Below are 13,727 nucleotides of genomic sequence, written 5' to 3'. Positions count from 1 at the left end.
TTAAAAAAAGTATATTTAAAGAAATCAGTAGGCCTATGCATTCCTTAGAACCACCATTTTCCCATAATGCATTGTACAAAGGAAATTAAGGCTTCTCAGAGCTGGGGGGAAAAACAGATAATTGTTTGAGAGCTAAAAAAAACATCAAGATAGTCTTTCCACAGTTTTGGTGCACAAACTGCGTTCCCCATTTGTCTCCCGTTGTATTAAAGTTGACATAGTTGAGTACCTTGATTTGATTAGCGGTTTTGTATGACTTGATTATAAAAATGCAGAAGTAAAAATTAAATCCACACAGTGTACAAATACTATTTCCATTTTATTTGCAATTTAAAATTTCATACAAGATAAAAGTAGATAATTCAATCTGCCTGAACATTGTTTGTATATGACCCAAATAAAGGCATTCAAATCCATCCTTGATATATGATGCACCGACATGAAAATATCTTAACAGATTACAAAATGAAAATGTGTGTTTTTAAAAAGGGCATGAACACAAACTGAAGATTTGACACAAAATAAAAAGGAATTTCTAAACAGGAGCTACAACGAACAGGTTTGTAATCTACACATGGAAATGCTTTTTAACTGTAGAAATAACAAATACCGTAAAAGATACCTTCTGAAATACACATACTGACTTGGGAAATGCCATCTATGATACGTCAACAAACTATAGCCCAATTGATATTTCTGTGATAATAACCGTGGATAAAGGGGACTTTCACTTATCTAGAGAAATTGTAAACTTGATCAACACTGATCAAACCTTCTTAACTGCAGCAATTCCCACAATGACCATTTTCCACCTTCAGGTTCTAATTTGTGAGCCAAAGAGTCTAGGTGGGCACAGTGATGCTGCGGGCTAGTAGCGCCAGCAGAGCGAGCTCCACGACCCCCCTGGGCTTGTTCCAGCGCCTCTGCGGCCTCCCGGGTAGAAACATAAAAACAATTCATCACAACATTGTTTCAAATATTCGTGTTTGTGCTGAATGGTCTAAAGCTCAGCAGACAGAGGAGTAACGCTAATCTATTTTGAGATTTTATTTCATTTTAATGATGCTTCACAACTTAAACAACAGTTTTATGAGGTATCAAAGGGGAAATCATAATAACGTTTAAAGAATCAATCATACATTGGGCATTTCATAATGTGTCAACATTGGACAACAGAAAAAGAAGAAAATCAATCTACCATACCAACTGTCTAAAAACCAATGAAATGGGTGGCCACCCAAAACATCTGCATGCAAACACACCTCACATATCAGCAGGATCCGGAAAAGTTTGACCAGTTGTCCTGTTTGTCTGGGATATTCTGTAGGACACACAGAGAGAGACAGCATTTCCCTGTTTAAACGTGCTCCCTGATAAGAAGAGACATCTGGGTCAGTATCAAGGTATAAATCAGAGAGACGCTGAGGGGAGGGGGGGACTCGTAGGACTGGGTGTGAGTCTAGGTGGGCACAGTGATGCTGCGGGCTAGTAGCGCCAGCAGAGCGAGCTCCACGACCCCCTGGGCTTGTTCCAGCGCCTCTGCGGCCTCCCGGGCAGAAAACCCTGCTGCCTGGATCCTCTGGATGTGTTCAGATGGAAATTGTTCTCTTAAAGGATGTGGAGAAGGGACAGGAGGGGCCGGAGATGTCAGCTGGGGGGCAAGAGGAGAGGAGAGGGTTGAGGTGCTTGAGACTTCCTCAGGTGAGCCCACTGCCATGGACAGGGGGCTGAGGAAAGTGTGCTCAGTCTGGAGGCCGAGAGAGTCTGGGGTGTTGGTGCCAGAGGCCCGTCCGTCTGCGACCCCCCTCCCCTGCTGGCCCTCCGGGGGCTCCCTGACCTCCAGGTCCCCTGTGGGGTCAGGAGCATCCTCTGGCTCAGTCTGAAAACTGCTGATGTTATTCACTTCACCTCGCCCACATTTATCTGCCCTCCTCTCCGGACGCTGCGGGGGTTTTTGACCCACCGCAGTCTCCAATGTGTCCCCATTCAGTCGCTCCTCCTGTTCAGAGAGGACAGGCGCGAGACCCTTAGAGGGTCCCTCATCAGACACAGCAGCAGCAGCATGGTGGGCTTTGGCATCGCTTGATTCTGCACCGGCTGGGATGGCAGTAGAGGGGATCCGGGGGGGGTCTTCGGGTGTTTCCTGGGTGAATGGATTTGAGGGGGAGCAGGAGGTGCTGCGGTTCTGGGACTGGGCGCGGTTGTTGGACACCAGCAGCTCGTGGAGCTCCATCAGAGCGGCCGCCAGGGAGGGGATATTGCCGGAGCCGTGCTCTCCTTCGGGCTGGTCCCTCTCGGGGGACGCCACGCCCTGGGAGGCAGGGGGGGACTCCATCTCCACCGAGTCCACCGGTTGGTTAAGAGCACTCGGACGGGGTTCTGGGGCATCAGTGGTGTCACCCCCCGTCGCCTCCTGCTCCATGGGTTGAGTTGGGGAAAGTTCCTCTGCATGGGAGAGCACGGGGCTGCTCATCACCTCATCTGATTCAGACCCCCCCTCCGGACCCTGGGCTGCTGTAGTCATGTCCACAGGAGGTGAACGGGGGACGTCTGTTGAGGGACAGGGTACTGGGGACACCCTGGGGTTGCTTTGGACAGGCAGAGGGGGAGGGGGGACCTGATGAGATGAAGGACCAGCATCCTCTGCTGAGGACGCCGGCCGAGGATGATCCTGGGGGACAGGCTGGTCCTGGATCAGCCCTGGTGCTGAGGCCTGCTCCAAGGCGACCGGGGCAGACTGAGAGTGGTCCAAGGTTTGGGGCGGGCCAGAAGAAGGGCTTTGTGAAGGGGAGGGGGATGAGGACCTTTGGTCTAAGGTTCTGGGTAATGTTAATGGTGGGGGGGGCTGCGGTGAGGTAGTTTGTCCATCTGCAGTGTCTATTGTAAGAAAAGATACAACTTGGAATGAAACAGTGAACGAGTCTGGAGGTATTACTTTGGATAATAAGGAAACAACTAAAACAAACATTTCCTTGCTCACATTTCTTAAATACCCGCTAGACGTGTCATGATAACTCATTTTGCTGGACTACATATTATCCCATAATTGCGATTAATATAACTATTATTCTTTAGGAGCCACTGATATGTTGATAACAGCATACTAATGGGAGTAAATCATTTTAAAGAGCAATACAATTTAATTTCTAATAATATCGTTCAGGATTGGAATGTGAAAAATATATTAAAATATACTCATTCATTAAACCAAACCAAAATAAAATAGACTCAATCAGAATTATTTTCTCAAAAAATGCTTAATGACTGCTGTTTATTCCTATTTATGTTGGTTTCAATGTTGGCGAAATGACTTTTTTTTTTTTTTTTTAAATCGAGACCATTTTAATTAATGATAAGTCGAAAAAGTAATTATCATGACAGGCCTAACACTCGCTGCATATTAAGTGGTTAACACTTTCTTTTTTTTTCCTACTTAATTTTTACAGTTATATGTATCCAGAATAAATACATACAGACATTGAAACAAATGTGCAACATCAATTAACCAATCCAGTAGCAAAATAACGGCAAAATAAAAGACACACATAGCAATGGGCTTAGCCTCGCAATGGACTTGTGAAGTGACAGTACCTGGTTGGTAGGGCCCTCTCCAGCTGTCTCCAAATGCATCAGTGCTGTCCTGCTCAGGGTTAGAGCGCACACCACACACATCATGCAAAGGGATGGAGAAAGTTAGCAGTCACACACAGAGCATGCACCAACCTATCAGCCTTTTCACACACAGATGTGAAAAGTGTCATCCAAAAAAAACGTGAGCCTTTGTTCTAACACACAGAGTAATCACATAACCCGTCACTGAACCTCAGAAAACTCGGTTACATCAGTAGCACATTTGGTCAGAAACCATTAGTCACGATATGAATCAAATTGCTTCAACTGCTGATCGATTCCTCTTATCTCTAGATGGATGCCTCATTCCACAACATGGCTGCTGTACGGAAGAGAATCCAATGTAACTCTACTGACGCTGCTTTTGTGTGAGTCCATTTTGCAATGTGCAGCCATTACTGGTCATGACTGGCATTAAAGGGAAACACTTTTGTGATTATGTTTTGAATAAGAATATTTACTATGTAAAACATGTATTTCATAATGATAACGATCTATGTGTATCTTGGCCCAGGATGTCATTTTCAGTTTGTCTTTGCGGGAAGCTTTAAGTGCTGATCTCTCACTCCTTCAGACAACACAATGTGATGCTCAGTGCTGCGATACTGCATTAGCCCACACTTTACTGTGGTTTAGCACTGATGGCTCCATTACACATTGGAGCCATTGGGGCTTTAAGTGTTTTTTGCAAGGCTTCTGTCAACAGTTAAAGCTACAACATCATACCCGTACAGGGCAACTCAAAACTAGTGGAGTATTAGCCCAATTCATCGTCATATACAACTCAGTAACGGCCATATACAAATGGTTTCTAATCGCAATATAAATGCGGCTTAAAGTTCCGTTCACATAGCCCAGGGGTCACCAACTACATTTGTCCAAGGGCCAAAATTAATCCAAGAAACACTTTCGGGGGCCAGAGATTTTTATATATATAAATATATATATATATATATATATATATATATGTAATTGATTAATATGTTCATTTTATTGATTTTTTTTTTTTTTTTTTTTAATAAGCCTGTATCCGGGGTAATAAAACGGAAAGCAGTCCTGATTGGACTTTTTTATTAATACCGTGTCCTGATTGGTGGGAAACAGTTGCAGGAATAAAAAAAATTGTTTGCCAGGCACGCATATCTCAAATAATGTATGCGCTGCCATTTCCCCACATAAACATAACAGTCTGCAATGAAACGGTTGTCTCCTGTGTGCTCCACTTCCTCCTTGGCGAACCGGTAACTTTCTTGTTAACCCGTTTTGGTTTAATAACAGAATAAGGTCGGTTTTTTGGTTTTCCGTTTTGGTTTTCAAACAGAAAAACGGCTATTCGGTTATGAAACGGAAAAACCAAAGAACGAACCATACACGGATTAAACAAACTTCTCCTCATATTTTTCTAAATAATAAAAAAAAAAAAATTAAATCATCTTTATATATATATCATATATCACCTATACAGCACATTTGGGAATGTAGTGTCTTGATCAAGGACACAACGACGTTTTTTGACGAGCGTGGGGCTCGTACCCGTGTAACTCGAGGTGACATGAGTGGGGGGCGAAAGCACTAACCACTCCGCCAACGCCACAGTCACCCCCACTGTGCGGGCCGTATGAGAGTGTCTGGCGGGCCGGATGTGGCCCGCGGGCCACCAGTTGATGGTCACTGACATAGACCACGGTTACTTAACAACCCTAGTCACAAGTGTTTCCCTTTAAGCCTAAAAAGCTTGATCTTAGTCAGGAACTCTTATTGTTTTTTCTCATAAATGCTTATATTTTGCTGACAGACATCTCTCAATTTCCTGACGCCATCATATTCTATAGCACATGTAATTTGCTGAGGTGATGACATGAAGTGATCATGTGACTGGAAATTCAGATGACTGCATAGATGGGGTTGAGAGTAAAAAGCTTTAAATGGCGCATGCAGATATGGTTCTAAGTTAGCTGAAACCAGCCCAATGAAACACAGGCCAAAGAGCAGAGATGGGCGGCTGATTCTTACCGCTTTCCTGTATGGACCTCTGAAGAGCCTCCGCCAGTTCTCTGTCCCCTGTCTCATCTGGACGGTTGTCTTCACGGCTCTCTGGTCCGTATGCCAGCCGAGCGCACTCTGGCAGCTCCGCCTCAGACAGGAAGCTAGTCTCAGTGTTTGTGGTGCCTATCAGAAGCAAGTTCCTCTTCAGGTCGATCGAACACTACAAGAAAACACAAAAAATGATGCTCACGGATATAGTTCATAATATAAAAGAAAATGGAAATCCCTGAATTGTGTGATTCATTCCTATAGCATACTGCAGACTAAGCACAAATTAAAAAGGGGCTCGCACCTGATGTCTCTTCAGCATATCCAGGCCGAGCAGCATGTCCATTGGCTGGTCCTCCAAGATGGAGAAAGAACAAGGGAGGAAGATGCCCTCTATCTGGACCTGAGCTACATGAGTGCAACAACAGAACACAATATAAACTACCGACATCTTATTCAGAGACTTTAACATGGATGCAGTTCAAAGAAATAGATCCAGTTTGGAAACATTATTCTAACTACCAAGTCAGACCATCTCAGACACCGTTTTATATCTCTGCATACAGTTAAAAGAAAAGGTTTAGAACAATGGTCAGGTTAGCTGGTTTAAGTGTTAATTTGTCAACCTAGTTTCAACTGTTACAAAGCCATTTTACAACCACACACTGCCTAACAGGAAGCTCCTCATCAGTACTTATTTGAAGCTATAACTATGTCTGAGAGTAGATAGGAAGTTGACTCAAAGATATCCGGTAATTCTGCCAAGCCAGGCTTTATAACCATACGGCACATTTTCAAACAGCAGGAGGAGTTTGTATGACCGCACAAATTGAAATAACACGCCTTACGTTTTTCTTTTCTTATGGAAACTACTCTGGACTCTTTAAATACACTTAAAAAAACGCACCCAAATGAACTCTTCCAATGATCTTCTGGGTGCCCACGCCCTTTGCGATCCCGGCCCAGCGACGGTCCACCAGCCTCATGATGTTACAGCGCTCAGCACATGCTTGGCTCATGATGGTCATCTGGGCTCCTAAAAACAAAACAATAGCAAAATCGAAATCAAGGAATAAAAAAGGCCTGTGCAAGGAAGAGGCGGTACAACGCAGTGTAAATCCAGTCCACCGTTCGGTGATCCGTTCACAAGCGGACAGCATGATCAGACCAAATTATTACTTTGATCAGAAAAAACACATTCTCAATCAGTCTTTTATTTGAGCACAGTAAATGCAGATACTGATGTTTTTTCAAATCAGAGAACTTTATACTTTTTTTATCTGTCAGGCCACAAACCAAAACATGACATAGCAAGTTGAACCTGTTAAAGTACAACAGATATGATCAGGATGTAATGCTTATTACCTGAGTCAACAAAAGCTTTCACAGGGTGTCCATTGGCTTTGCAGTTAATGTAGAGCATAACCACCTGCCCAAAGCTTTCTGGGGCCTCCTCCATTGCAATTGTCATGTTTTCTTCAACATTGTGCTGCCTGGAATATGCAAAAACACAAAAGGTACAAGGTTTGCATTATTATAAAGACTGAAAACATGCTTCTCATGTTAATGAGTAAGCTGCTTTGCCTTATGCTATCTCTAAATAGTACATTCCAATAATACAAAGGAATAATAACATTATATTGCAGTAAAACTGAGCTGCACGATGCTGGAGACAAGGGGTTATAAATCTAAATGTTCTGCACCATACCTGATGTCCTCCGCAATCTTTGCTTGGGCATCAATATCAAAAGGATCAGCAGTCAGAAGTCTGATCCTCTCTTGCTCTCTCTTGGCTCGATCCTGCTGTTGCTCCAGCAGCACTTTGGTGAAGCGCTCTGAGGAGATGGGAATATACAAATACATAACTGGTTTAGATCTGATAATGTAAGAAAAACATAAACAGAGAGTGTGGCACTTGTCATAATCTGCTCTTTTGTTTACCAATATCTCCGCTCAGCAGAGCATCGGCGAGTGGCGGGTTTCGCTCCTTAAGGAGTGAAAGCTCGTGTGGATTGGATAATAGCATCTGCTGGAGTAAGGCAGGGTCATCCATCCCCTGAGGAGAGGACGTAGAAGATTGTGAGGCGCGCTGCAGCTGCTGTTGAGGCTGCGGCTGTGAAGCCTGTTGCTGCTGCGGCCTTATGGCACCACGCTGACCAGAAGAAGATGAGGTGCCGGGGATTGTGATGGAACGAAAGTCAATATGGGGCAGACCTTAGGAGCACAAGAGATACAGAGTGAGAGGTAAGCACTTTACATGGACACAAACTGACATTAATGATTATAGTTGATGAATACATCTTTGCTGTAGTTAGTTTACGGGTGTTTCCTTCTTGTGTCCCTAGACATATAACCCTTTTTTTCCAACTTTAATGTTTTTTGGCCTGGTCAATGCTTTTTTGAAAGGGTTTTTGGTTAGTTGCCTGAAATAACGTCCATAGTTCACACAAGCCTAAGATACTTTTATGTTTGTTTAGACATCAACTATCTAAGTAAATACCCAATTGGTAAATGGCTAAAGCTTCATCGCATCATAAAAGAGGCGGTTTCAAAGAAGCAACTACATGACTATTAAATGTCAGCACGCTGAACAGGAGTCCACCTTTAGCTTTGAGGTGGTGGCGTGAAGTCATACAATCGTGATGTTTGTTTTTAGCCAAACGTTATAAATGTACTTCTGGCAATAGCATTCACTATTCATAAATGATCAAAATGGTGTTCAAATATGTAGATAGTCCTGCTTAACAAAACCTCTGAGTTCATTTACTATAATATTCTGAAATCTAACTGAAAAATGTTAAAATTGTCTGAGGAGCTGTTATGATGCTATCTTCATGCTATCTTCAGGGTTAGACCTACACGTCATACCTGCACCTCTTTAAACGTGTCTTACCTGGAAAGGCTGGCTGACTTGGTGGTGGCCTTCTGTCAACTTGCCTGAGAACCACCACATCTCCATCCTTAACACCATATGTCCCCAAGGCACGAGTTGGGTCTTTTAGGGTCTGTTCTATATATGTGACCTGTTTACGGAAAAATACAGAATTCAAATTGATATCATGGCACAAAAGATACAGGTTATTGTTTTGGTTGAATGTAATGATATTGTATTATATTATAAAATACACAACTGAATTAGCTAAGCACACCCAACACAGAAAATATATTTTATTATTTCAAATTGTACAATTGTTAAAAAAAAGAAAATGCAGTCATTAGGTCCATTTGCAAACTCTTTTTAGAAAGTACACTTGACTGTATATAATATATATTTCCACTGGCTAAACATTTCAGTGGTCTGTCTGACTTCAACAACTACTTTCCAAGCCAGATGTACAACGTTATTTGAATAGCTATCATTGCATCTGTTTTCAGCATTCCCCTAAAAAGACATTCATAACAGACCAAGCTGTTTTAATTAAGAAAGGAAAGTGAATTTTGAAGCCTGTTATCTACCACAATTTAGAGTCTGCACATGTTTCAACATGTTCAAAAAAAGGAAGCAAATCATCACTTTAGAAAGTGAAATCAGAGAACATTTCACGTTTTCAGTTGAGAATGGTCTCATTATCAAAACTGTTGAAGATTACATTTCTGTGAACTGACACGACCAATCAAGTATTCAACTGATACCTAATCATTTCAGGTATCTAGCTACATTTTTAGAACATCGTATCAATATATATATATATATATATATATATATATATATATATATATATATATATATATATATATATATATTAACAAGGACACCCTCCTTGGTACAGGATTCAGTCAGTGCTCTTTTTAATGCAGCTCCCCATCTTTTGTTCTTTCTTTGAATGTGTTTTAATGTGTCCCGTCTTGGTGTGATGTGTTGTGTTATAATGAACTCTTATTCTTTTTAGATTTTGCACATGCCAACTATAAACAAATGTCAGCCTTTGGCTTGGAAAAAAAGAATACAATAAAGTGTTTGGTACTCTAACATTACTGGAGCACAATGTGTCTCGATAAGAGAAAAGAAAGCAGATGGTTTTGTTAACTTCGTGTAACAGTTAGCCTCAGTCTTTCTACCAGTTGACAGCAGCTAGCTTATTTAGTTTTACTTCCACCCTCAGCTAAAGCCTTCTGTTTGTTAATAACTGCTGGAAAAACATAAAAATAACCAATGGCACGTGTCGGTGTTATGTGTGTTGTTGATAAATGACGTTTCGCAACACACCGTCCATCAAAACAGCAAACGTCCGATTCATGCTAGCCAGTCAGCTAGCTAGCTAGCTCTTAGCTACGTTAGCTCTCTGGCTACAGCTAGCCTGGCTCTTACCTGGATTTCCCCAGCTGGGATTCCTGATTCCAGTTCACAAAGTGCTATAAAGTCTCTCAGCTCCAGCTCTGGGGAAACATCGAGGCCGAAGGTGGTTTCTGGGCTATCCCTCGGCGCACAGAAAACGGTGACCAGCATCGTTTTTTTTTAAAAGGCAGGATCACTAGACAGACCCGCTGCAACAGAATGTGAAGTTCCTTGTTTCACAGAGAAAACCCCCAATTATTATTAGTTTTTCTAACAGTTTAAACATGTGTTTCAGTAAAAAACGCGTCAAATTGGGAAGTTATATTACAACGAAAGACAGTGACTGCTTTACACTTACTGGGTAAACGCCTGGTGTGACAGTTTCTCTTTTAACAACAACTAAACAACATCAAGTAGTATTGTTGCTCAGTAGTGCCGCATTTCATCTGGCTTGCTTTTCGACATGTCGCATTACAGATTTGCAGTCGTGAGTAGTTTCTTCTTCTAATCTGAACATAGCAGGCATGTTACCACCACCTACTGAATCTGTTGGGTATTACAGACAGCCAAGAACAAAGCAGAACCAAACCAACGCCTAGGAACCTTTATATATACAGTCTATGCTATGAACCCACTTCAAGACAATTCAACAGTGGTGAAAGAAGTATTCAGATGCTTTACTTGAATACAAGTGCCAATGTATTATTGTAAAAATACTTTAAAATATTTAAAAAGTAATCATTGTGCAGAAAATTGATCTTTATTGTTGTGGACAAAGAAAGTTCGGATTTACGTTTTGTAAAATATTTAAATAATTTGACCCCTTTGTGACTTATAGAGTAACTAATTTAAGTTGTTAAATAAGTGTAGTGGAGGAACATTACTATTTCCCCTTTGAATATTAGGAGAAGAAGTATAAAGTGGCATTAAATGGAAATACTAAAGTAAAGTACAATTACCTCAACATTTTACTTAAGTATAGTACTGGGTAAGGACGGTCTTTGTTTAATACAGTCTGCCAGTGACAAGGAAAAGAAAACATTTCAATATGTAAATATTACTTTTCAGGTGCAGTATCTTTAAAGACATCACACAACCTACGTATTTTGTTCGTTTCCATGCTGTTAATATATTTTTCGACTGGTAAAAAGACCTAACAAAAATCTGACAGCCACCAAAAACGTATCTTCTGGTAAACATGAAACCACTTCCTGTACACCTGAATATGTTCGCTAACAAGTGGAACCAGTTCAGTGAAACTGGCTCATGTACAATTTTCTTAGTCTCATGTCTTAATGTCAATTTTAAGCTCTGTAAAACCTTTTCAAATCAAGGGGCAGGGCACTGTAATAGAAAAATATTATACTTACTTACTTTAATAATATCAGTGTGATTCTTATTTGCTAATGTTTCTATCTATATTTACTACTTCTCACACTTCGTAGCTAAGCTTGGGGAAATTACTTGATGTTAGTTACACTCTTTGTGCACCAACAGTATGACTTTCAACTCAGTTGAACTGAGAACTTCCTGACATGGCCTCCCTACCTGCCTAACTTCCAGAATGCTCCTTTGTTATCATCTAGCTATACCCCTCCCTTTCTCCTCTCTCTGTGTTTAAATATGCAACCCAAACTCTATTCTTCGTCTTTCACTCTGTAGACTTTATGCTCTCTGTATGACTGACTGAACTTTCTTGCAAGAATTCAAAAAACAACAAAGACAGCTGAATGGTTTGATTCTCTATCCACATTTGATAAATAAATTCCCGCCACAGGCACCAAATAATAACCTCCTTCTGTTTTTGTGTGTCTGCAAAAATCAAATGAATTCGACATAGCAAAAGAGTAGACCCATGAGAAAGCATCTAATACTTTCTTTATTAAAGCCCCTACAAACAGACGTTCCGCCAACATAACCTGAACCCCTTTTCAAGATTGTGTTATACAGACGGGGCTGGATTGACATCTTAATCTCCAGTTAGTTTTTGTTGCACCAGACAAGGTCCTACTTGGTAGTCCACAGTGTCTGGTGATGCCGCATGTCTCCTGCATCTCCTGCCAGTTTCTGTAAGGAGTTCGAGTCATTTCTGTAAGAACAAATAAAAGAAAAGAAAACGTATTTGATTCATTGATATATGCTTATTCGGAAACATGTAGCGCTGAATAGTCACAATGGGAAGTTGTCTTTGAGCACCTCTGAGCACCTTAGCTTCTATTGTTTTTCTACCTTTGTGTTGTCCAAACTTTACAAGGAGCACATTAAATACTGGGCTGAGGATCCAGAACACTTTGTAAAGTTCTACTTACCTTACATGCTATGAAACCTGCCTTGGAGTTTGTTTGCGTTCGAAGCTGCCTGGCAGAGCAGAATTTTTCTCAAGAGAAAGATTCCTGTAAACTATTTTTAGTGACGCTAACTCTCCTTCAAGTAGCAGCCTGAGTAAAAGTCCTGTCATGTCGAGACAAACACTTCTCTCCTGACAAATATCAGGGAAAATCTAGAATTTCATTTTGTGCTAAACAGCTCAACCTGATTCATTCAATCATTGTACTTCCCCTTTTCAACTTGTTTAATTGGTTTTATGTTAATATTGTAACAATATTGATTTTTTTTGATGGCTTTGTTTTCTAGTTTTTTATTTCACTGCCAGCTCAAACTCAGGCGGAGGTGTATGTTAAACATCAGTTTTGAAGAAGCGAGCTTGCATTGGTGTGGTTGTATCTTGCAGACGATCAAGAATATGGTTATTTTTCCATCTGCCATGTGCAAAGGTACTATGTCACGTTGTCACTGGCACAATAACGTAACGCTGCATAGTTTCCGGTATGTAAACCGCTGATTTCTTATATATTTTCCTATTTTTTCTGAAACTATAAAAATAGCTCAAGTAAAGGTCATAAAATGCCAAAAAAGCCCGAGGCTGTTTTGATAATAACATTACGTTTTATAAAATATTTTATAATTGAGCAGGCTGATGAATATGGAAAATGATTATTACTTTTAACTGCATCTAATTATGTGTATGACAATTATTCATGTATCTATCCGATTAAGGTATTACCATCTAAATGTACATTTTAGCTCAAGTTAAGTAAAAAATACATGAATGTTGAAATACATGACTGTTGGAATTACTGAATAATTCAACAGTGGAGTTTATAACAGTGTCTGAGAGAAAGAAGCACAACCTTCCTTTATCATGGCAGACTCGTCAAAAAGAGGGGAAACATTACGTCACAAATTGTTGTAGCTAAAATGCATATCCATCTATTTTTGGGGATTTAAGATCACTGCGTTAGCAATTTATTGTGTGTATACGCATAAACATATTTTGAAACATGTAGTACTAAATATAACATTGTGAAAAAAACTCAAGGTCTAGTTGCTTGCTTTCCCCCAGTTTATGCTGCAATATTAAATATTTTGGTTTTAGACTTTTTATTGATTTAACATCCTAAAACACTGAATGAATAATGCATGCGTGCTAACTTGCATACTGTAACTTACTATTGTTATTATTTCCATGTTTTTTGTTGTTGTAATTCTCATGTAAAGTATTAGGTCATAAAAAAGACATAAAATACACTAACGCTTTCAGCTTACAGTATATGTGTATCCATTCATATTTATGTCATCAAACCTAAATGTTTCCAGCTTAAGAAAAAAATTAAGTTGTGGATCAATTAATAGGAGTGAGTCAGTCTCAAAAAAAAGAGTGGGTTTTGGCACGTCTATATAAGATATGGTGATTTCCATATCCCGGTATCTCTCTCACTCTGTGGTA

General features: G+C 40.5%; 1 protein-coding gene across 2 annotated transcripts; it reads right to left on the bottom strand.

The window, feature by feature from the left end:
• Window positions 1–300: 300 nt before the first annotated feature.
• On the bottom strand, window positions 301–10,475 carry ddi2 (DNA-damage inducible protein 2). 2 transcript variants are annotated; one of them, XM_079684330.1, is made up of 11 exons: window positions 10,299–10,471; window positions 9,974–10,170; window positions 8,558–8,687; window positions 7,606–7,878; window positions 7,373–7,499; window positions 7,030–7,157; window positions 6,572–6,700; window positions 5,969–6,072; window positions 5,644–5,836; window positions 3,592–3,640; window positions 2,778–2,877 (listed from the first exon to the last, which is right to left on the bottom strand). In XM_079684330.1, the coding sequence occupies exons 2-10, from the start codon at window positions 10,109–10,111 to the stop codon at window positions 3,630–3,632; spliced, it is 1,233 nt and encodes a 410-aa protein (XP_079540456.1). In that variant the 5' UTR covers window positions 10,112–10,170; window positions 10,299–10,471; the 3' UTR covers window positions 2,778–2,877; window positions 3,592–3,629. The 2 variants fall into 2 exon arrangements, with proteins under 2 accessions (XP_079540455.1, XP_079540456.1); XM_079684329.1 differs by lacking the exon at window positions 3,592–3,640 and having other exon boundaries at window positions 301–2,877; window positions 10,299–10,475.
• Window positions 10,476–13,727: the final 3,252 nt, after the last annotated feature.

Source organism: Notothenia rossii (genome assembly GCF_949606895.1).
Source record: "Notothenia rossii genome assembly, chromosome: 5".
In the NCBI taxonomy this organism is placed as follows: Eukaryota; Metazoa; Chordata; class Actinopteri; order Perciformes; family Nototheniidae; genus Notothenia; species Notothenia rossii.
The sequence above is the reverse complement of the archived record's forward strand: the minus strand, read 5'-3'. Positions and strand labels throughout refer to the sequence as shown.